General features: G+C 44.5%; 1 protein-coding gene across 1 annotated transcript; it reads left to right on the plus strand.

Moving 5' to 3' along the window:
• Positions 1-9,634: 9,634 nt before the first annotated feature.
• On the plus strand, positions 9,635-20,056 carry PTHLH (parathyroid hormone like hormone). The gene is made up of 3 exons (XM_032688755.1): positions 9,635-9,735; positions 15,204-15,626; positions 19,572-20,056. Exons 1-3 carry the CDS (start codon positions 9,635-9,637, stop codon positions 19,579-19,581), a joined length of 534 nt encoding a protein of 177 aa, XP_032544646.1. The 3' UTR covers positions 19,582-20,056.
• The last annotated feature ends 2,617 nt before the right edge of the window (positions 20,057-22,673 follow it).

Genomic DNA, 22,673 nt, shown 5'->3' on the forward strand with positions numbered 1-22,673 from the left:
TAAACAGCTTACACAAGCCTGAGCCTGAAGCTGAGCACCTGCAACTCAAATAAGATCATCATTGTTTGAGTCAGGTTTAAATAATTTACTACAAATTGGCTTTCCTATAGGTGTTGACAAGCACATCATCACTACTTACTAATGAGTACAGGATTCCAGAGGTCTGCACAGATATCATACTCCTCCTCAGACTGCGCATGTGTCCCTCGAAACAAAGTATTTCATAAACAAGCACCTGGAGACCTTGATTAAAAAACACCTGCTCTGAAGCTGTTGGGAAGACAGATTGCAGAGTGTGCAGGTGGCCTTCACAGTGTGGGGTGTTGATATTTCTGATATCCGTAGACACTGAAATAAAGTTTGCTTCCCTTCCTCCCACACACAGACCCAACCCTTCATGCTGGTTGGTTTTATGAGGAGTGTGCCCTCAAAGAGGTGGTTGAGGGAGAGTCTGACACAGATTGACAGTGGCTGCAATGACAAAAGGGATGAGTCTAACAACCCTGCCTTTGTGGCAGAACAGGCCCTTGTTATTACTGATTACCTTTTGGTCTGACATTGCAAAATAGTGATATTTGGTGAAAAGAGAACAAGGGCATCCCAGGGGTAATTAAGTGATAAGCAACCATCTGGTAAGCTTCACCACCTGTTGCATAATTTTTCCCTTTTCATGCCTGTGAGTCCATGGATTGTTAACAAAAGCCCGTACAGATGTAATCGGGTCTGACATCCCCCCTGAGTCCTCCAAGCTCTTTATCTCTATACAAAGGGAGTCCCTCAAATTTAATGTTTTTTTCTGGTTAACTGGTCCTGGCACAAGGTTCTCATAGGAGTTTCAGTGCTGTGCTTTGAAAGATGGAAAATAATAAAGTGAGGAAGAGCTCTGTCAGGTCTGGGCACATCTGAAGAATTTCTTCAGTGACCTGGGTCTGAAAGATTTTCCAGAAAGGCCTGGAATAGCCACATGCCCTGAGTGACTTAACTCTTTGTGGGAAGCCCAGGAGCTTTTTCTGTCTGTGTGTAGATATAATTTCAAAACTGATACATCACTCAGGCTGAAGCAAGAAGCTTATCCATGCCTAACTACTGGCCCTTTGCTGAAAGCAACATCAAGCAGACACCCTTGGTTACTTCAGGCCTACTTGTCCTGCTGCAGAAGCAAGGCTTGTTCAGGAGGGTAATTCAAGTTAGTCAGACAGCAAGTGCAACACTTCAACAGGACGAAGATGGGAAAACCACTTATTTTGTTTCCAACCTGCAAGGCAATTGAGAAATTGAAATATTTCCAATACAATAGAAGCCAACTCCTTGTTGTTACTCTGATCTACAGGTTGAAGCGATGACTACAGCCTCCTTATGTCAAAGCTGTGTATTACAACCTGGAATCTCAGTCCTGCCAGCACAGCAACGTACATATCCTTCCTGGAGCTGTCCTCAGCCTGCACTAAGTATACACTGCTTTGTTTTCACAGGCCTTATGACTACAGAGGCCATCCCTGAGTCATATGGGCAGCTCTCAGAAAACTCCCATGTATTATTCCCTCAAGTATCTTAAGGGCTCAGAACATGGAGTGATTTCCAAAAGAGCAGCAGAACCCAGGAGCTCTGACTGTCACTGTCCAGTCCTGCCCAGAGCCAAAACTCTTCCATCTCCCACAGCCACTGAAACTGCTTCAAGTATCTGGCAGAAACAAAGTAGTGAATATTCATAGGAAACAAAATAGAGCTTTTTAGAGAGCACCACTTATAGGTCAGACCAAACACACAGAGTAATATTTCCGGTTTTAAGAGAGATGAAATCCAGAGGTGAAGGAGCAATTAACTTAATCTCAGTGTAAGGCAAGTTGCTGTAAGAAAGTTTCATCATCTTGTGCTAAGCAAATAATAGCAAATAACTTTTATAGTTTATCCTTATTTATTTCTTCAGGTTAATTGAATTTCACATTTCACATAGTAAATTTAGAACCCTAACCTGCAAGGGTTAATTGAAACTCCTAAAAAATGTTCTTGCTCACATCTCCTGCTATTCAAGCTTGTTATGCATTGTGTCACGGGCAACTCCACAGGCTACATTTCACTATGCATGGCCTGACTGAAGCAAGTCAGGTGGTCATTCCACTTTGTTATTGCAGCTTAAGGTTCACAACCTGTGGGACATCATGTCTGGAAAAGAAACCACATATTCAAAATTTGGAGAAGGGGTGACTGTATAAGATGCTGACCACCATCCAAATGAAGTGAATGAAGAGAACCAGTTTGGCTTCAGTGAGATCTGGACCGGATCCCATGACTTCTGGGAAGAGTTTAAAGATGTAGTTTGTTCACTGGGAATTAGGGATATGAAAATGGATAATTAATGTGGTATGAAAGATGAGAATACAGGATCATTTTGCTTTCATAGGAGCAAAGGAAGGAACAAAGCACATCTGAGTCAAAGCAGAGGATTCACTTAACAGTTCCAGTCATTTCTGCTTCTTAAAACAAACAGCAAGAAGCAAAAAAGTTCCTGGAAGTCAGACTGGAGATTATCAAAAATAATTAGATTAATAAAAAAATGTATAAACCAAAGATAAGTGTTTCAGAAATGTTAGCAAATAAAGGCTGTGCTCATGGTAGAGCATGTTACAGCACTTTGCTGTCCAGAATCTTAGGCATGAATTCAAGCTTCGAACAACCAGGTTCTTTCCATCAGCCTAGGTGTGGAAAGGCAGCCTGTCTTCTGAGCTGGGAAGTCAAATGAGACAGGATGTAATCCTAAGTGGAACTTTTTCTCGTGTTCCACAAGCTAGAGAAATAGAAAAGATCAAATAAAACTATATCTCAGGAAAGTATACCTTAACCATAGTAGCCCCCAAGCGCCTATGGAAAAGGACAGAATCCCCCTTTTTTTCAAATAATCTGCAAACCTAAAGCTAAAGAAAGTATGTCTTAACCACACTATCCCTCTGTGCCACCAGAGAAGGAGCCTCCTTCCTTTTTCCTAGGTCACTCCTTCTTTTCACAACTTGCAATTCCCTTCCATTGTTATATCATGGCTGCCTGAACTTCCTGTTTAACCAAGGCTGCTCAGAATAACTGTAAGACAGGATTTTTTCCTTAACTAAACAATATTTTTTCACCCTTTGGAAACTATCAATTCGTCACAAATGTAATTGGAAAGTTTGGGATGGGATGGAACTGAGAGAAACCGACAGTCAGGGATTAAGAATGAATCAGAGAAGGGAAGGACTTGAACTCTGCTGTCCCACATCCTAGATGAGTACATTAACCACTAAGCTATTCCAAGGCAGGAGGTGAGTCTGTCTCCTCTCAGAAATGTGTCTAAAGGGCTGGATTTTGTTCCAACATAGTGCAAAAACAAATTGCAAAGCTTCCTCCCCTTCATCCCCCAACTCTTTAAATTGGATTCTTGTTCTCCGGCCAGCCCTGCTTGGTAACAGCTTTGTGTAAGTTAAAAAGACCAGACACATTTCTTCCTATTGATGTTTAATAGATATTCAGACACACACACACACACACACATGCGCACACACAAAGGAATAAAATAAGAGTCCAATCTATGCTAAAAGATATTTAAAGCTGAAGTCAAGACCAGACTTAGTGAGAGGCAGCCTAAGAGCTCAAGGTTTCAGAGCACTAAATGAAAATACATGTACCATCAAAAAAGCATGGTGACTGTTAGCAGTTCACAGAATCATGGAATCAACTGGGTTGGAAAAGACCTCTGAGATCATCAAGTCCAACTTTTGACCTAACACCACCTTGTCTCAGCTTGTCTACTAGACCATGGCACCAAGTGCCACATCCAGTTTCTTCTTAAATACCTCCAGGGATGGTGACTCCACCATCTCCCTGGGCAGCCTATTCCGATGCCCAATCACTCTCTCTGTAAAGAGCTTCTTCCTAATGTCCAACCTAAATCTCTCCCGGTGCAGCTTAAGACTGTGCCCTCTTGTCCTACTGCTGGTTGCCTGGAAGAAGAAACCGATACCCACCTCACTCAATTATCAGTCCAAATGCCAAAAGCATTTAGAGGGGGTGTGTTCATAAGTCTCCCTTCAGTGGGGCTCTAAAACAGCTGCTGTTTCTTTCAGGTTTCTTCCTTACAGGTTAAGAGTCAAGCAGAGGTTTTGCGGTAGAAACAGCACAGGTGGGATGGATCGCTGTGCCTTTGGAGAAGGGATGGTCAGGGAGCCGGGACTCCTCACCCAGCCGGAGCCGGAGCCGGAGCCGCAGCCGGGGCGGCAGCGCCCTTCGGGGGCCGTGCCCGTGCCCGGGGCCGTGTCCGCGGGCAGGTGTCCGGCAGCGCCGGGAGGAGCGGAGCGGCAGCGGGGCCGCTCCACCATGGACAGCTCACTGGGGCTGCCCGGCCCCGCCGCCGCTGGAGCCCGGCCCCGCTCCGCCGCCCGCGGGGGGACAGCGCCGGCCCCGCCGGCCCGCGTGGATTAATCACTGCCTCTTCGCCCTCAGATCTGAAAGTTATTCCTTTCGGTGTCTACTCGATTCTAGGAACCAGACGGAAGATTTGGCGAAACTCTCAGTTCCACACAGCTTTTTGTTTGTTTGTTTGTTTTTAATTTGGCTTCCTCCCCCCACCCCCCGCCCTTTCTCGAGCTCATTAAATTAAATGCATATTGTCTAAATAAATGGCGCATTGTGTTGAGCCGGGGGAACTCCGGCTGCCCCTCGGGTGGGAGAGGCTGCTATACTGAGCTACTCTATCATTCTTCAATAAAGGAGATTAGTGCATGCAGATGGAGTGCCACGGAACGTCTGGGTCTTGCTGGTGGGGAGGGAAAAAACGGGTTTCTCTTTCTCCCCGAGCAATCTTTTCACTCCACAGGAAGATTACAGCATGTCATACATGGGCTAAGATGTTTCTCATCTCTGACGGCCACCGGAGAGTCAGAGGAGAGGGGACAGAGCTGGGGACAGCAGAGTGCAGCAGGGCTGGGTTGCGGGCAAGAATGAATGTGTGCTAGAAAGTTTGCCTCTCTCTGCAAGCAATGGTGTTTGCTACCAGTTGCACAGCAGCCTTGCCCTCAAGCCCACCCTGGGAGCCTTGGAAAAACTCTGGGCCTTTGCACCTCGCCCGCAGAGAGCTGCGCTCGCTGGTTGTGCAAGTCTTAGGGGATTTCTGGTCCTCGCAGGACGAGTGCAGCAATCACTGATGTGCCGCTCCCTTCCCTTCCCCGCCAGCCTCTCCAGCAGTCAGCACGCCTGTGTTTTTTTTGCTGAGCACCATTTTTTCCACCCTGGGAAGGCTGGGGAGGTTAAACTCCCTGTCTGAACCGAAGCCCTGGACGAGTGCAACTGAGGTTATAGAAATCCGGGAGAGGAAATGACGAAAGTGCTTTATTGTGAATAAAACAAGAGGGAGGAGGGAGAGGCGGAACTTCACAGAGGTGAGGGATGGGAAATTTGCAGAGCTGAGGATTTAGTCCGTCTCTGAACACCGAGTGGGGGTTTAGTCATTATTTTCCTCTGTCTGCCTGAGGCTGCAAGGGCACCTCCTCCCCAGTGAGCTGAACCTACTTGATGGCTTTTGTTTCAAGGGAACGTTTCGCTCCCGAGAGGCTTCTGAGGGGAGCCCTGTCACACACCCGCCCGCAGCCTCTGGCCCTATTCCCCGCTCGGGAATTACGTGCCAAACCTGGAGCAGGGACTTATCTTCCTAGCCAAACTCCCAGGTCGACTTCCTCGTAGGAAAGCTGATTTATGCCTGTTTATACGTATGGAAAAAGGAGACAGAAGCCAAGCGCGGCATCCCTCCAAAATCTCATTGTCTTTGAGGTGGGAAGACGGGAGAAAGTGGAGGCAGAAAACCTAAAATGATAAGGTTTGCCTTATCGTGGCAGAGAGGGCTCGACCAGAAAGGTAAACACAGGGTTTTACTTCACCTCCCCGCAGCTGAAGCCTTTTCCAGGTCCAACAAAACGACCCTCCGTGCGTCCCGGCTGGGAAAACAACCAGCCACCGCAAGCTCCTCGCCTTGGCTTGGAGCCCTGCCGTAACCGAGGCCCCGGCAGGTGAAACCCGAACAAAAGTGTGGCTTTTCCTCGCTCCTGGACACGGGGACAGCCGTGCCCGGGGATGTCCCGTACGCGGAGCGATGCTTTGGCACAGGTGTGGAGACGGGAACAGCGCCAAAAGCATCGCTCCGCCCGTCCTTCCTCTCGTCCAGCGTCATCTTCTGTCACCCCTCCGAGGCCAGGGGACACCCGGAGCTGCCAGGGCGGAGCGGTCGGGCCGGTGGGGCGAGGCGCTACTGGTGGCGGCGGGTCCCTCCCGGGAGCCGCTGACCCGGGTGCGCATCTCCCGCCGCATCCCGGGCGCCGTCCTGCGGGGAAGGGCGGGTTCAAACTCTAGGTGAGGAGATTTTTCTCCCCATCCTGCCACGGCGGAGGGCTCAGGCTTGCGGTGAGGCTTGGTACCAGGAGTTTGCTCACGGGTTAAGCATTTGTGTAGGTGGTAGGTGAAAAAGCACTGCGCAGGTTTTTGGAGATGACAGTCTTCAGCGGGGGGCGGGGGGACAGAGGGGGCATCGTAGAATGGTATGATAATAAGTCTCCTAAACGGGTTTGGCGCTGCTCGGTTCCTGCCGTATTAGCAAAGCCACAGGTTTTTTTTCCTCTCTCCTTCCCCCACCCCCCCAAGCCCACTGAGGCAGAGATGAGGCAAACTCAGCCATAGGAAGGTACTTAGTGATGTCACAAGTTTGGTCTTTTCAATAAAAGCAATGGAGAAGGGTCTCCTTCACTATATATATTAGGAGAATCTTCTGTTCTTCCTAATAAAAAGAGCAGCAAGGGGGAAAAGCACCTGCTTTTAACACCCTTTTTTCTCCCTAACCTGTTGCAGGCAGAATAAAAAAATCTGTAGGGCCGGATTTATTTTGAAAAGTATTATCTTTATTTTTTCCATTTAACTTTTTTTCTTTTTTTTTTTTTTTTCCTTTTTCTTAAACATAGAACATAATTTTGGAAGCGATTGCTGAGAAGATCAACCACTGTTGGCCAGGGTGATCCCTGAGAGGCACAGACAGCTGTAACTCAAGGAAAAGGTGAAGTAATAAATTGTGAAGAAACTTCAGTATTCTGAGTTTATGAAGACTATTTATTTCCTGAGTCTGTAAGGGTTGGTGTGTGTTGGGTTTTGGAGTTGTTTTTTTGTTTGTTGTTTTTTGGTTGTTTTGGGTTTTTTTTTAATTTTTAATTTCTAGGGAAAAGGAAATTCTAAAAATATTTGATGGACGTTTTACCTTCAAAAGAGCAATAGACTTATGAGTGCATGGGGGCTGTTTTCAGGGGATCTCGCAATTATTTTTAATTAGTCGAAAGGGCAGTGTAAATCAAAGAAGCCTATTAGCTATACATTTTAATTTATAGCCTACCAGGTGTTCAGGGAATTTATTCACAGCATAAACGATTTAATGTTTTCACCATGATTTCTATTTCAGCTCTTATACTGTCGGTTTTATTTGCCTGTGTGATGTGGAATTTGGCTAAGGAGCTCGGCTTTTAAATTGTGGCAGCAAGTGTCTTTTAACGCAAAATAACCTGCAGGTAGAAAAATGCTCTGCCTTGCACCCAAGCTTTCTCCGGAGAGCCTTCCTTAATTCGGGAAGAGGCTGAGAAGGAGCAACCAGCCTGCACGCCTCATTGTTTTGTTGTGGCTCGTGAGGGTGTTAGGAAAGCATTCCCTGTAAATCAGGCTGTCAGCGGCAGCAACCAGCGACCCCTTTGTGCTTGGGGGCAGCGGCGGTGCCCGCGGGAAGATCTCTCGGGGGGTTTCTGCGGGACGCGGAGGCTGCGCGGCCGCGGAGGGCTGGGGGGGGCCCAGGATGCTGCCGGGACGGAGCTGGTCTCCCCAGGTGTTCTCTGGCACTGCACGCGAAGCCTGGCCTCTGCCGTCGAACAGGAGGACATCGGCGTGCAGGGTATTCCCCTTTGGAAGAGCCGCCGGGGGGTGGGGGCAAGGGGCGCACCAAATTCCCCGGCTCTCTCCTGGTACCTGACTTGCAACAGCCGCGGGCAGCTCCTTGCGCAAATAGGCTGGAGAAAGGGGCGGATTGGGTTACCTTCCGTTTTTACATAAGTGTTCTCCCGTGATGGAAAAATTTGGTCCCTCCGTCGGGGGGTGCGGGGGGTGACCGGCCGCGCTCCCGCCGCTCCGGGCACCGCTGTCCCCGCAGCCTCGCACGGGAGCGCAACCTGACACAGAGGTTTGCAACGCCCTGGCCAGGCTGAAGGAGGGCGAAGTGGAAGAAGAAGAGAGAGAGGAGGAGAAAACTTTCCACTAGTTTACTTTTTTGGCCAGGAGCGTCTGTGTTCATAGACGTCGAGTCCTGCCCCCAGCCCTCCTCCTTTGCCCCCCACCCCCTCGCTAGCGTACAATTAGCATCATTAGGGATCGACCCTCCAGCTAATAGGGGAAAGGCGACGAACCACGGTAGGTGCGTGAAAGGAAAGACCGCAACAATCCCAGGCAGGGGTTTGGGGCTTGAGCTAAAAAGTGCCCCCAGGGATCGCCCTGCTACAGCAGGGGAGGCGCTGAGCTGGGGGTAAACACAAACAGGGAGAGCTGAAGGGGAGAGAGAGAGAGAAACCCGACTGCAGAAGATGCGAAGAGCTTGATCGGAGTCCTTGGGTTCCGCTGCGTGCATGTGTTGTCGGGTGTTTCCCTTTCTTCGCTCCCTTTTGATTCCGGTCCCGGGAAGCGCTTATTTCTAGTCTCCGTTTTGGCTGTGGGTATCCCGCCCAGGCTCTCGCTCTCTCCGCACATATTCCTAGGGCGCCATCTCTTTGCAAAACCCTCCGGCCGTCCGCAGGTCTCCCAGAGGCTGTTTCAGAGCGTGTGAACATCGCAGGCTCCAGCCCCATCCAACCTGCCCAGCTAAGCATGATTCCCAGCCCCTGAGCCTCCCCGGGCTGCCGCTCCTCTCAGACCTCTCGGGCTCTCTAGCTAGGCAGCGACCTCTGCTTGAGTTCCCTCTCCTTGTCACAGCTGGGGACCAAACTTTGCGGAAGCTGAGGACGTGAACCTGACCCTTTTTTTTTTTTTTTTTTTTTTTTTTTTTTTTTTTTTTTTGCCGAGGTATATTAGAAGACAGATGTAGAGATACATCCCCCCTCTCGCCTCAGTCTGTGTGCGTGTTTATGTGTGTCCGCGAGTGTGTTTACGGAGAAGCAGGCAGCTGAGCTGACTTTTGCGAATCTTTCCTTATCTGCAGAGAGGGCTTCTCCTGTAGCATAAAGACCTGAGACAGTGGCTTAGCGGACTAAAATTGAACAGGGCTCAGGGAGCCAAATGGACCCTCTCTCTAACCCGACTCAAATGTGAGCTACATGCTTTTTTGACTAATACCGAGAGAGATCTTGCCTGCGGGCAGCGAGAGACAGAGAAAGAGGGAGGGAGGGAACAAGGGAGGGAGGGAGAGAGGGAGAGGCAGACAGCAAGGAAGGGAGAGAGAGTGAAGTTTGGAAGGAGTGAGCGGAGAGCTCAGAAAGTTTGTTTTTCCTTCAGAGCTTCGGAGCTGGTAGAGAAGAGAGGACTGCTTGAGGACGGCGCTGGCGCATGTATCCCTCGAGACTGACCTCCCTTTCCTTGCAGGTTTTAAGCCCCGGAGGATACAATGTTCACTAAACTTTTCCAGCAGTGGAGTTTCGCGGTGTTCCTGCTGAGTTATTCTATGCCCTCTTACGGCAGATCAGTAGAGGGGATCAGTCGAAGACTGTGAGTTTCTTTTATTTTTTTTTCCCTTTATTCTCCCTCTCTGCGGTGGCGGTACGGGTGAGGAGGGAGGCGGCCGGGATTCCCCGGGAGGATCCGCAGCCTCCAGCAGCGCTCCCGGGTTACCTGCCCCAGGTGCTCACCGGTGGTGCCTCAGCGCCAGGTGGGGGGATTTGGGGCAGGGAAAGGGCAGGGATAGGGCGCTACGCAGCTGTCTCTGACCTTACAAAGCTTTGGGGAAGGAGGCGTGAAAACTGAGGGTCTCCTCTTCCCGGGGGAGCGGCAGCGCAGCTGCGTGTTTGTTGTGCTATCGCCCGCGTACCTTTCGGCGTCCGGGGAGGTCCCTCGTAGGGATCATCCCGGTTCATCAAAGTGCTGTATGTTACACTAAATAACATGTATTTCTTCGGCACTGGCACAGAGCCAATATTGATAAGGGTATGGGAGACACGCAGACGTGAGGGTCATCACGACACTGAAGTGCCGAGCAATTTCTTTGGATTTCTGCCACTTCAGAAAAAGAAAAAAATCCAAAGGGAGTCCAGTGTCTTACTCGGAGGCAGAAGAATATTTTTTGATAAACGGTAGTGTAACTTTAGACAGTCTGTTCAGGAAATGACCTTTTTGCTCCTTCCAAAATAATCAGCATGGTTTGTACTAATACCCATACGCAAAGTGCAGGAGAAGCCACTGGGCTGATGTAGGAGCAGCTGCCTCACACATCTAACTCGCTGGCTTTCTCTGGACTTGCATCAGGAAGAAACACCTCAGTCACGCTGTGGAGGGCTGTATTGTTACTCAGTTCAAAAGGAAGCCAAGTTGGAGAAAGAGTGTTGGAAAATCCGATCACAACTTACAGGGAAACATGACACAGCAAAAAATTTCAGATGGGTTTCCTTGTAAATGTTTTATTACATACAAGATCTCCAAATAGCACTTCCTCTGCCATTTAAGAAAAAAAAAAAAAAAAAAAAAAAGAAGCCAAACCAAAAATCCCCCAGGTGAGTGACTTCAGACACACCTAAAGTTTGGCACCAGGCAGAGAGCTATTACAAATCTCCTACAGCAAATTGTGTAGAACATGTTATTGCTGATAATGTTACAGTGTATTCTTCTCAGCCTATTAATGCTTAGCTGTTTTGTACTCCTACAAGCTATTCTTGAGCTATTTCTTTCATTTGAGACAATTTCATTCTCTGGATACAGACAAACTAAACTTCAGCTTAAGAAAAAAAAGAAAATTGAAGTGCAGTCAAATGCTGTTATTTTCTTGGATAGGAAACTCTGAACTGGATCTAAGCCAAATTCGGCTGTTTTTTAGGAAAAAAAATTAGATTTGCTAAGAAACACTCTCTTTTTGAAGTTAGCAATGTTGAAACAATTGTTTTTAAAAGTCAGGATTACAGGTCTTCCCAACCTTCCCATTCTGTCCTGACAGGGAGAAGAAAAGTGGAAGTTAACCAGTGAAAATGCATTTCCCAGCTCCCTCTTTGCTATGGTGTGTAAAACACACACACAAGAAACCAGTTAGCTGTCAGTCAGTGGCATTCACGTAGTTCTGTTTGTGGGCACAGCACAAACACAGACACCACACTCAAACATGTGTCCTGTTTTAATATCACCACAAACCATTCCTAGAGTTAATGGTTAATAACTCACTTAAGCCTAGAGGTATTTTTTTTTTCAGTCAAAGGCTTAAACCAGTAATGGATGAAAATACTGAAGCACATTATTATAGACATGCAAAAATAATCAAAATTACATAGGCCTAGTTCTAGACACTTTACTGAGGCAAATCTCCCATGGAAAGCAATAGGAAATTGTCCCAAGAAAAGATTTCCAGACATATTATTTGTTATAGGAATCCTTTAGCTGCTAAAGAACTTCTCAGAAACACAGTAATGCCTCAAAGTGAAATTAGATATTTTTATCAGCGTGGCCAGACACTGCAGTATCATGTCCCCAGATGTGTTCAAAATATTTTTCCTACCCTGAGATAGGTTGAGCAGATTTCACTCCCTTTGGAGTCAGTGGCAAGGGCACTCAGTCTTCAAACTCCAGACAGAGAGCTGACTGAATCCTCTCCAGTTATTTTGCTGAATTTATGATCAGACCCAACATGGACAGTCAAGGATAATAACAGTTAAATAAGAGCAACTCCCTGAGATAGAAAGTTGTTGCTTGAAGAATGTTGTCTCTTAGTAGCTCTAGATATCTCGGGCAAAAAAATGAAGGAGGAATGTGCCTGAACAGAACAGCTTATCTGGAAGTACATGAAGTCGGGATAGTCACAAGTTATGGATTTCTACTGTTTTCCTCATGATGGGACATTAAGTCTTATTTGTACATAGTGTGCTTGGATACAGTAATTAGTTTGGATGCTCTGGTCAAATACAAACCATCGACATCCTTCTCTGGAAAGTGCCTGCCACATGTAACTTTAGCATTTACTGCACTTCGTTTGGGTACGGTCTCCTTTTCATTGGATGAGAAGTGCATGATAAGAAGGATGGAAGGGACCTCTAGTGGGTCATCTTAACCCTAACAGCCAAATTTTTTTTCATATCATAGCCCATATGTGAGTACAATCATTCTGGTTTCCACTGCCTTCCACACCCTCTGTGTGTGTGGGTGAGATATTGTTGATATCTCCACCTTACATCAGTCTTCTTGGGCAAGTATTTCTCCATGATTTACAAACATAGGAGTTGTTTGCATAACCAAAGCAGAAGGAGGCAGAAGGTCAAAGAGATAGGTATCTACCACATCTTCTTTGTTTCAAGGAGATTTTTGATCTAGAGCCTACAAAGGAAGCTGGTAGGCAAAATGTAATCCTTAAGTCTGGCTGAGTAATAGAAGTCATGTGAAATGTAACACTACGTAATGTTATACAATCATCTGGAATAACAGAATGTTATTTGGGGTCAGACTGGATGCTAAATATCATATAGACATTTAAACAGAAACCCACCCTCTTTGGCACACTAACCCCTCACACATCAATCCCTGCATTATTTTGAAAATGCACACTGAAGATGTAGATCTTGTAATGCTCTGTGACTGCCTTGTGTGTACTGGAACCAAATGTTTAGGTTTCAGTTCTGTAAGATGGAATAGGTTTTCAATCAAGAGGACTTTAATAACAGGCTTTGGAGATTCACAATTTTGTCACAGTGGGTGTATTGACCAAATACATATTACAGGATTAAGGCAGCTTTAGGCTGTCTGTGGTAGAAGGAATTATCCTTGGTAGTTTACAAGAGGCAGTAGGAAAGCTTTGCTCATCACATGAGACATACTCTTTTAGACTCAGCAAAGCACTGAGATTTTGTATGCTTTCTATAAACTAGAAGAGTGAAAGCAGCACTGCATTTCCCATGCAAATTTCCTGGGAAAATAGATTACTGAATGTAACATGAGCCACAATAGACAGCTTGACAAGCAGCACAGAGGTACACCATTCAGAGGAGTCCAAGGTGCTTGTTTTAGAAGTGTACTTGCCAATCAGACTGACCTTAATGAGAAGGTTATTAGAGATGGCTATTGGAGAGCTTCAGTGGTCAAAAGAATTCTTCTGGGGGAGATCATGAGCTTGTGTTAATGGTCACAGCTGCACTGAAGAGAAAGACACAATATGGATTCAGCCTAGTATTATCACATTGCATTTTTACTTTGGGACATTGAGTTGAAGGGCACAAAATATTTGCCCTAAAGACTGAAGTAATTCAAAACTGATTTTGGGACACTTAAAACACCGACAGTGATTGCATGTGTGCTGACAAACCTCAGTATATCTAGACCTGATTTTGAGCAAGATTTTTAGTCATCTTCCTCTCTCATTGTGCAACAGAGGAAAGCTGCTGTTTGAATTTTTTACTGAGTAACAACAGATATAGTATCACCTGAGCCCATCATTTGAACCCAATACTCAAACAGTACAGTCCTACAGAGATAAAAAGTGAAGAGGATGCTCTTAAACCAACGCTACTTGAAGTTGCCAATTTTAAATAGCTCTACTGTTGATTAAGTCACAAATATAAAGAGATTGAGTAAAGGGACTGAGAAAGTGCAGAACACTCCCAAACATTTAGCATTTTGAAACCTGGTAATATAGCAGGAAATTGAGGGGTGGGATGGAAGGAAGGAATATTCACTCACGATTATGTGTCTTCTTCCAGTTCATCCACATGCAGAAACAACTTCTTATCCAACTAACTGACCAAATGATTATAGGATAGGCAAGGCAGTGAATGGATTTTCTTTGGCCAGTAAGAATCCAGTCACATGCAGTACCCTGATGCAAGAGGAGAGAATACATAGCCAAACTCTGCACACTGAAGCAGGGCAATTGGAAGGATAAACTGTATCATAGCATTCTTGGGAACACAACTAAAATCTGAGCTTGTGTTCTTTCTGTGGTTCACAGTGCAGCTGTGTGTCTATTCCACATGAGGAAAAGGCATGTATTTTCTTACAGTTATTTATTATCCAGGTGCCACTTGTATCTTCTTTCTTCAGATGTTTAATATATTCTTTGCCAGCACAACATCTCTAAAAGACAAATAGCTAGTCATCTCCCAGTTCCTCGAAAATAAGACATAGCTCAGTGTACTAAAAGGTCATGATGAACTCTGGAAAAAGCACTCGAACAAAATCAGGATGCTCTTGAAGAGCTCCTGAAGAGGGTCAGCACGAAACTCCAACAGCACAGCAGACAAGAAATTTGGCCCCAAAAGTTCACACTTAAAGCAATACTAGGAAGGCACCTAAACCCATAATTAGGCACAAATGGCCAAACAGTAAATCAACAGGCGTGGCTGAGGCTTATCTCTGCGGATGCTCCTCTGCCTCCCTGGATAGCTCATTATGGACTGAAGTGCCCATGCTTTAGGCACCCCAATCTGAATATTTTTCCATGACACTCCTGCAATTGCACATACATAAATTTAGAAATGAAATGCACTTTTGTGTGTTTATTTATGTTTTTGAAGTATGTGATTGAGCAGAAGGAAATTATTAGAATGATGCGATATAAACACTGCTTCCGGCTCCAGCACAAGTACTTGTTATTCCCTCTCTTGCTTGAGTGCAGTGCTCCATTATCCAACCCTTTAGTTTTTCTATCTCTGACAACTGCCTTCCTGCTTTTACTGCCTGAAGTGTGATATATTAAGAGTCATAATGCTTTCCTAGAACAGAGCAGTGACTAATCCAGCTCCAGGTCCAGTGGTGTGTGATCGGTCAGCTGAGAATTATTACCCTCTTAGGTCTTTCCCTTCTCTGTAGGGAGCAGCTACTCTGAGAAGCAGGACTTGTTCCAGCAGTCTGACTTAACTGGATGTCTCCAAGCCTTGGAGCTGATACACAGCCACTGTGGTCACCATGGCCAGAGATGAGAGTTACTCTGCCAAGTACTGGGCAATAACCAAATCCTAAATATTTTTTCCCCCTCCTCTTTTCTCTTTCTTTAGCAAACGGGCTGTATCAGAGCACCAGCTATTGCATGACAAGGGCAAGTCAATCCAAGATTTACGAAGAAGAATATTCCTTCAAAATTTAATTGAAGGTGTCAACACTGCAGAAATCCGCGCCACGTCGGAGGTGTCCCCTAACCCTAAGCCTGCTACCAACACGAAGAACTACCCTGTCCGATTTGGCAGTGAAGACGAGGGCAGATACCTAACTCAGGAGACAAACAAATCACAGACCTACAAGGAGCAGCCCCTGAAGGCATCAGGGAAGAAAAAGAAAGCAAAGCCTGGAAAACGTAAAGAGCAAGAGAAGAAAAAGAGGAGAACCCGCTCAACTTGGCTAAATTCTGGCATCTATGGAGACATCGTGACTGAGAGCCCACTCTTGGACAACTCTGTTACTACACATAATCACACTTTAAGGTAATTCTGCTATATCCTTTTGGAGACCATACCATATATTTACTGAAATTGTAATCCTTTGGTGAGAGAGGCCAAGGCCTTGCTCAAACCTGGAGTAACAGCAGATCTTTACACTCATAACTGGGGGGGAGCTTTTCAAGCACTGCACATCTCAAGGGACTTTCTGAAGGTAACTGCCCCTTGCACTTTGCAGGATGACGAAGTCTTTCTTTCCTTTGACACAAGTAGACCACTTTATGCCAAAATGTGCTTCCTGAGGCTGAGCAGTAAGTGATTTCTGCAAAAAGAAAGCCCACCACAGCCAGTGAAATTTCCTTTTCTGCTTTAACCACAATATCTCTCACATCATATCTTGGTCCCACACTTGAGCCTGAGCAGATTGAAAGCTTTGACTTTTATTTAAGCCTTTGTATCTATAAAATGGCAAAGTTTTCTCTCTTCCCTCTCAACACCTCCCCTTTTGGCAACTTTCCTCCCTTACTTTACAGGTTTTCATTTTACTGTTTAACCTTAGGGGAGAACATGGAAAAATTCTCTCTTAGCAATATCTGCAAACAACGCAGACCAGCCTTTCACCATAAACTTTTCCCTACCACTAGGACTTTTTAATTCAGCTCCATCTTTTTGCCAGCTCATGAAACAATTACATTGCTGCTGAAAAATGTTTAGCATTGCTCTTGTAGAGAGCTGTGCTTCCCTCATGTATGACAGTGCACGGTTTTCAGGGCAGTGGTGAGCTGGAGACATCAGCCCAAGTGTCCTAAATGACTCTTCCACTCACAGTCATCTCATCTTGGGTGGAAGTTCATACATTTGCAGACAAAGCCAGGGAGTCCACTCCTCAATTCTCCTCAGATGTTTGCATTTTTAACAGCAAAACTCCCACCATTTTCTCTCCTCCTCCCCTTCACTTTGACAGAATAGAGACATAAGAGAAGTGCCACTTGCTCACAGTAAATCCCTTAGAAAGACAAGCCAGCTGCAGGATTTACTAAAATCCAGTTTTGGATTAAACTTTACAGGCCATAGTTTGCAATGTGCTCCATGGTCTCAACTCCTGCTGGCCTCTATAGGAGTTACTGGAATTTGGGGCTGGCACTCAGTGTCCCAGACCATAAACCAGTCGGCAGGGCTGGAGCAGGTAGGAGTGAAGTAAGAGAGGCCAGTTTGTCTCAGCACCTCAGGAAAGGCCAAGACTTCAGGGCTCCAGTCAGGAGCTACCTGACCTTTCAACAGGTGTCAAGGGACTGTGTTGGCCAGTAAATGACACATGTCTTCAGCACATAGAAGTCTTAAATATAGGGGGAAAATATCCCAGGAAATTTCAACTGTTACTTCTTTTTCTTAGTATGCTGTCTTTGGTTGTACATCCAATGGAATATATAAAAGAGCTACAGGTAGAACCCTGTTGATTTTCCTAGTTCAGCCTTTCTGTTTGAAGTATGGTTGGATGGATGAAGGCTCTCAACTTTACTGTAGAGTCCAGACTGCTGAAGGCAGTTCACCTTTACCTTGCTGATATTATCATCCAAGATGCAGTATTTCTTCAGGGCAAGAAGCAGATCCCTATGGAGAACCTATATTTTAGATACTTCATTGAAGACTATTAAAGGAAGAGAATACATTAAACAAGGAAAACATAATTTCTCCTTCACAAGTACAGAGCACAATATGTTGGTTTAGCTTGTAAGAAACTGTTGGTACACAAGTTTTTAGTTATCCCAGATATAGGATATATATCCAAAAGGTATGATTTCTACACTTTAAATGAAAGTGAGTCCCAACTCCCTGACTCCCTTTAGATGGGGGAGTCAGATCCAATGCAATTGTCTAAGCAGTTGTTGGCACAAGGTGGGCAAATAGAGTTTAGACAGAGCGATGGCCACATCTGAGTGAGGTTGATTCCTCAGCTGAAACAGGAACTTCTACCCTACTGCTGGTGGGGGGCAGGGATGGTGTGTGCAGGCAAGATTTCTATATGCTCCACCAGTAGAAGGTGCTTTTGTAGCATCCCTAAGGTCAACTGCAGCTTAGGAACAGCATCATTACTTTACAGAGAGGAAGTGGATATGCATAATGCAGCAGGGTAAATGTCAAGGAAGTGCAAAGATAAACTTTAGGCACGCCTTTCACTGTATCTCTGTGCTTCTTTTCTGCTCAACACCCCAAATTAAAATCTTCAAGCCAATTCTCTCAGCTCAATCTTGATAACAAAGTTATGGCCTTAGGTCAGAATAAAAGGACAAAAATAATGTCATCTCTAGATCTTTTGACTTACCACAATAAGGACCTCATAAAAGAAGCCAGTCTTGCAAAATCTGGGATCAAATCACAGAAGGCAGCTTGCAATTTATCATTAGTACAAAGCCCATTGTCAAGATGTGGCTTAGCTTAAATTCTAAAACAAAGGCTAAAATCCAGGCCAAATAAAAAATGTCACCCTCTTAGAAATAGGCCTGAGTAGTGCAGACACACATTCATACACAGCCGTGCTCTATGAAGTATGTGCCATTGTTATACTTATTGTAATATATGCTGAATGCATCCAAATATTACTAGTTAATTATTAAGGACCTTCATGCTGGCATTTCCATTCCAGGTTCTTCAAAATTATTTTTCGTGGACATTTCATCTATACTCCCATTTCAATTCAATTAAGTTGTCCTTACATAATTTCCTGAGAAATCTTTCAAACGAGTAAACTCCCCAATGTTAAATGTAGTCTCAGTTTCAATGCACCCATTAAAAAACTCCTCTTAAACTCTTCAGGATTTGATTTGTTTTGTACCTCACACCCACACACTTCTACCCACAGCTCTTGGTGATCAGTCCAGCAGCAGAGCAAATCCCACTCCATCCTATAGCTTCACATTCCACCCCATAGCTGTTTCCCAGGGAATCATTAAAAAAATGTGCTGTTCACAGGGACAGAAGGGAAAAACACCCGACCTTTCAGCATTTCCTGCAGCACCACTAAGCAACTTAAAATAATATTACAGTGTAAGCAATATAGGATAGGAGCAGGTAGGAGCAGGCTCTGGTTTTGTTCTCATGCCTTCATAAGGAAGGCAGGAGTAGAGAACTCATCCCAGAAGGCCAACATCCCTTAGAAAACTCCCAAATCTCAGAACTGATTGTTTCAACTTGGACTGAATGCAACAGGAGTTAGAGTTTAACACAACAAGATGCTTATTTTCTTTCAGGACCAAGTTTTTTTGCTCAGAGAGGGAAAGTTTCAGGATTATAGCCTTTTCACTCATCCAAGCACTCAAAGGGGCACTCTATCAAAGGGTCTGTTCACTCCAAGACCTGAGCATCCTTTCCTGCATATCCTCATGTATGTGGCACCACAGAAATATAGTGACTCTTGTCTAGAGCTGATCTATCAGTGAGAAAAAGGGACCAAATAAGCTCAATGGCAGTGTTTTAATCACACCCAAGCCTGGCATCACACAGCCATTTGACACAGCAGGAGCAGGATTGCCACATTGTTAATAAGGACTTTCTTTTTAATATATTTAAAATTAAATTCTCATTTCTCCAACTGTATTTTTTTTTGTTTTTAGCACTAGGCATATTTATCATAGGGTGATACAATTCTTGTACTCGGAGCACTCAGGAATCTTCTGGCATAAGGCTCTAAAAAAAACTAGAGCCCCTTTCTGTTACTCTGAGTGTACAGTACAGTACAATAGATGGCCTCAGTGTTGTGACAAACTGTAGGTCATCATACTGATGGATGAGTTGCATTGAAGAAAATATAGTGGAGGTCCTAAAAAGGTATCTACAGCTGTAATATTGTTAAACAGGCCCTATTATTGCAAATGTTTACTTGCAAGGCATACCTGTCATAGTCTGTGACACTTTTGCTATTAATTTTATGTGCATGTCTTTGAAGTGAAAATTAATTTTTCTATTTTTTCTGTCCTTTTTTTTTCTTTGCAGGAGGCGCTGACATTTTCAGCAAGAGATTTTTGGAAGACATATTGCAGTATTCTGTAATAGTGAACATATGGGAAGTATTAAAATATTTATTACCTGTAAATATTGTAAATGCTCAGAATAAAACCTTTTTCCCCTGTTGCTCTCTGAAACTGCACATTTGGTCATTGTGAATTTTCCTTTTTTTTTTTTTGGCTAAGGCTAAGACAATTATTATTGTCACATCTGCCATAATTTATTTTGTTGACTGGTGTATTTATTTTGTGAACATATCTTGGTGCTGCTGACTTTCTATATTTTTTGTAACATAATGCACTTTAGATATACATATTGAGTACATTGATAACTGACATAAAATATTCCTGTTTTGTGGTTGATTTCAATGAATGCCTACATACCATTGTTCAAACTGATTTTCCTTTGTGCATGTATAATAGCAGTATTTTAAAATTTGTAAAGAATGTCTAATAAAATATAATCTAATTAAATCATGACTCAGAAGGAAAAATGTGTCCTTTAGGAATTTCAAGAGCAGGAACACTATTTTTTATTTACTACATTTGAAAATCGTTTTAAATTTAATGTGTTTACATTGGTTTAAATGCCCACATTTTCACATTAGCTTTTACTTAAAAATCGCTCAGAACATATTTTGTTCCAGTGCTCTATTTCAAATCAGCTGAACAACCTGGGGGTACAGTCTTATAGCTCAGACTGCTGCAGGGAAAGTAGATTCCCAACCTTTCCAGCCCCCATCCCTGCAAAGGCTGAACGCTGCACTCTCCAAATTCGAGCCTGTGAAAAGCTGCCCCGGGGGATGCATCACTTACTGTGCTCTTGGAAGGTGCTCACAGGTCACACCTGTAACCTTGTTCAAGACCAGACAGATGCTCAGTGTCCTCAGCTCCCAACACCTCTTCTCAAAGCTTCAAATATCTGAGTCTCAGCTCTTCATGCTTTGCAACCATCTTATGTTAATGTGTGTGGGGGGAAAAAACCCTGTTTCCTGGGTGAATATATAAAGGAAAGAAAAAACAGGAACTGCAGTAGGTGACACATCCCAAGGTGCGGTTGCGTTGCTTGAATAACTTTTGCCCTCTCCCACCACAAAGCCTCAGGTAGCTCTGGTTCCAAAAAACATCTGCATTAATTTTACCTTTGCCCAATACCCATAGATAACAGCAGTTAAGGGAGAGACTACCTTCAGTACTTCATGGCCACTTGGTGAAGAAAACATGAGAAAAAAAATACGATCTATCACTTTTCCTAAAGTGAACATACGAGCCCTGTTTCTTATCCCTTTCACCACCACCCACGTGTTAATCAGAGCAGCTGCTGTGGGGGCAACCTGAATAAAGGAGATTGTTTCACGGAGATATCTGCGCTTTGCAAAATCCTACTGAATTTCCTCTGTCTCACCCCTTTAATACCAGCAACATCAGAAAAATGCAAGCATGGAAAAACAAATTACAAATCCTGGGAATTTTAAGATAGTTCTTGTAATTTTTGTTGTTCTATTCTGCAGTTGCCAAACTTTTCTTTTTTTATTCTTCTTTCCTTTTTTTTAAGTGCCATCTTTTCCCGCTGCCAAAGTACAGCCATCATGTAATATAAACCAGATGTGTTTCTGCTCTCTACCCCATCTTGCCGAAAAATACCTCCAAGAAAGTACTAAAAGTAAGAAAACTTGAGAAAAAATTACCCATCCTTCCCAGTCTGCTTCTCCAAAGTGTGAAATTCAACGCTTCATTATGTCCAGTTAATTACTGCAGCCACAAAGCACATGCACATTGTTTCCTTTTCAGATGAAAAATATTATACATGATGAAACATAGCACTACAGAAAAAAGGCATGGTTTCTGCACATTTTCAACTTGGCCTCCTTGCCCATCCTGTCTATTTATAGCATCTAGCTAATACTTGGATTTATACAACTGAAGTTAACTGCAACATATTCAGAAGACTATTTTTTATCTCAGGATTACCAGCATACCCCAGCTGAAACTAAAACTGAAAGCTGTGGTGGGCAGAGGCAATTTATCTTCATCAGAAAAGATGATCCTTGGCAGACAGGGGGCCCAAGGAGCATAAAACAAAACCCAAATGCTTAACCTTGACTCCACAGAACTGGCCTCCTTGTAAGAGGAAAACTCATTTTCAAGCGTCTCTGGTCTCCCCTCTGCCTTTATACTGTCCATTTAAGTACTTGTAATTGTTTTCCTAGTTTCCAATTTGCAATTGTAGAGAATTTAAGCAAAAATCCTGTTTTTCTTAAAGATCTTTACACAGGCCTTGCAAAAGTTTTCTATGGATCCTGTGATTCGCAGACTCTGGTTTGAAAGTCACCACTGCAGACTCTACAAAGTTGAATGCAAGTTTTTCTGAGCTCTCAGCTTTGCAGAAAAACAAATCCTGAAGATCCCTATTTCTGAGACAAACAAGAGTAGCTTTGGCTTCCTAACTAAAATCTTCCAGAGGTTACAGTTTCTCAGATATTTCGACCCAAATGGTCCAACTACACTCAAATACTACTGCAGTAATCAGGATTTATTCCAATATTTTCTGGTGTACATGATGTCAGAAAAAAATAGAACTTCAATATTTAATGCTTCATTGTATGACCTCTTGAAAGACTGCACTTTTACGTTCATGTCCTTTCAGCTGTGTTTTTGCCATACCCAGGAACACCTCATCTTCCTTCCTCTTTGGCCAGCTAATCTCAGACCTCACCTCACCCACATCAGCTTCCTTCACCAATCTCCTGTCTCAGCAAGTCTTTTCTCCACATCCTGGCTCTCAGTCACTAATCTTGTGTTTCTCCAAGTCCTTCACCCCAGCTTTTCTGCTGGTGGGTCATGTTCTCCCCTCAGCAGCCCCAGCAGGTTCCTCCTGCTCTCTCCTCACCTGGTGGCCGGAAAACCAACCAGGAAAACTCCCCCAGAGTGGGGAGGCTTCCTCCTCACTGTTGCTTTACACTGCCCCATCCCAGTGCCTCTTCCCAATCTCCTGGATAGACAGGAGTTGTGGGAAAAGTCTGCCTTTGCCTTCACATCCTCTGGGCATGAGCCTGCTCAAATGGCAAGGTCTGCACTCGTGGAGGTATGT

Source organism: Chiroxiphia lanceolata, chromosome 5 (genome assembly GCF_009829145.1).
Source record: "Chiroxiphia lanceolata isolate bChiLan1 chromosome 5, bChiLan1.pri, whole genome shotgun sequence".
Lineage (NCBI taxonomy): Eukaryota > Metazoa > Chordata > Aves > Passeriformes > Pipridae > Chiroxiphia > Chiroxiphia lanceolata.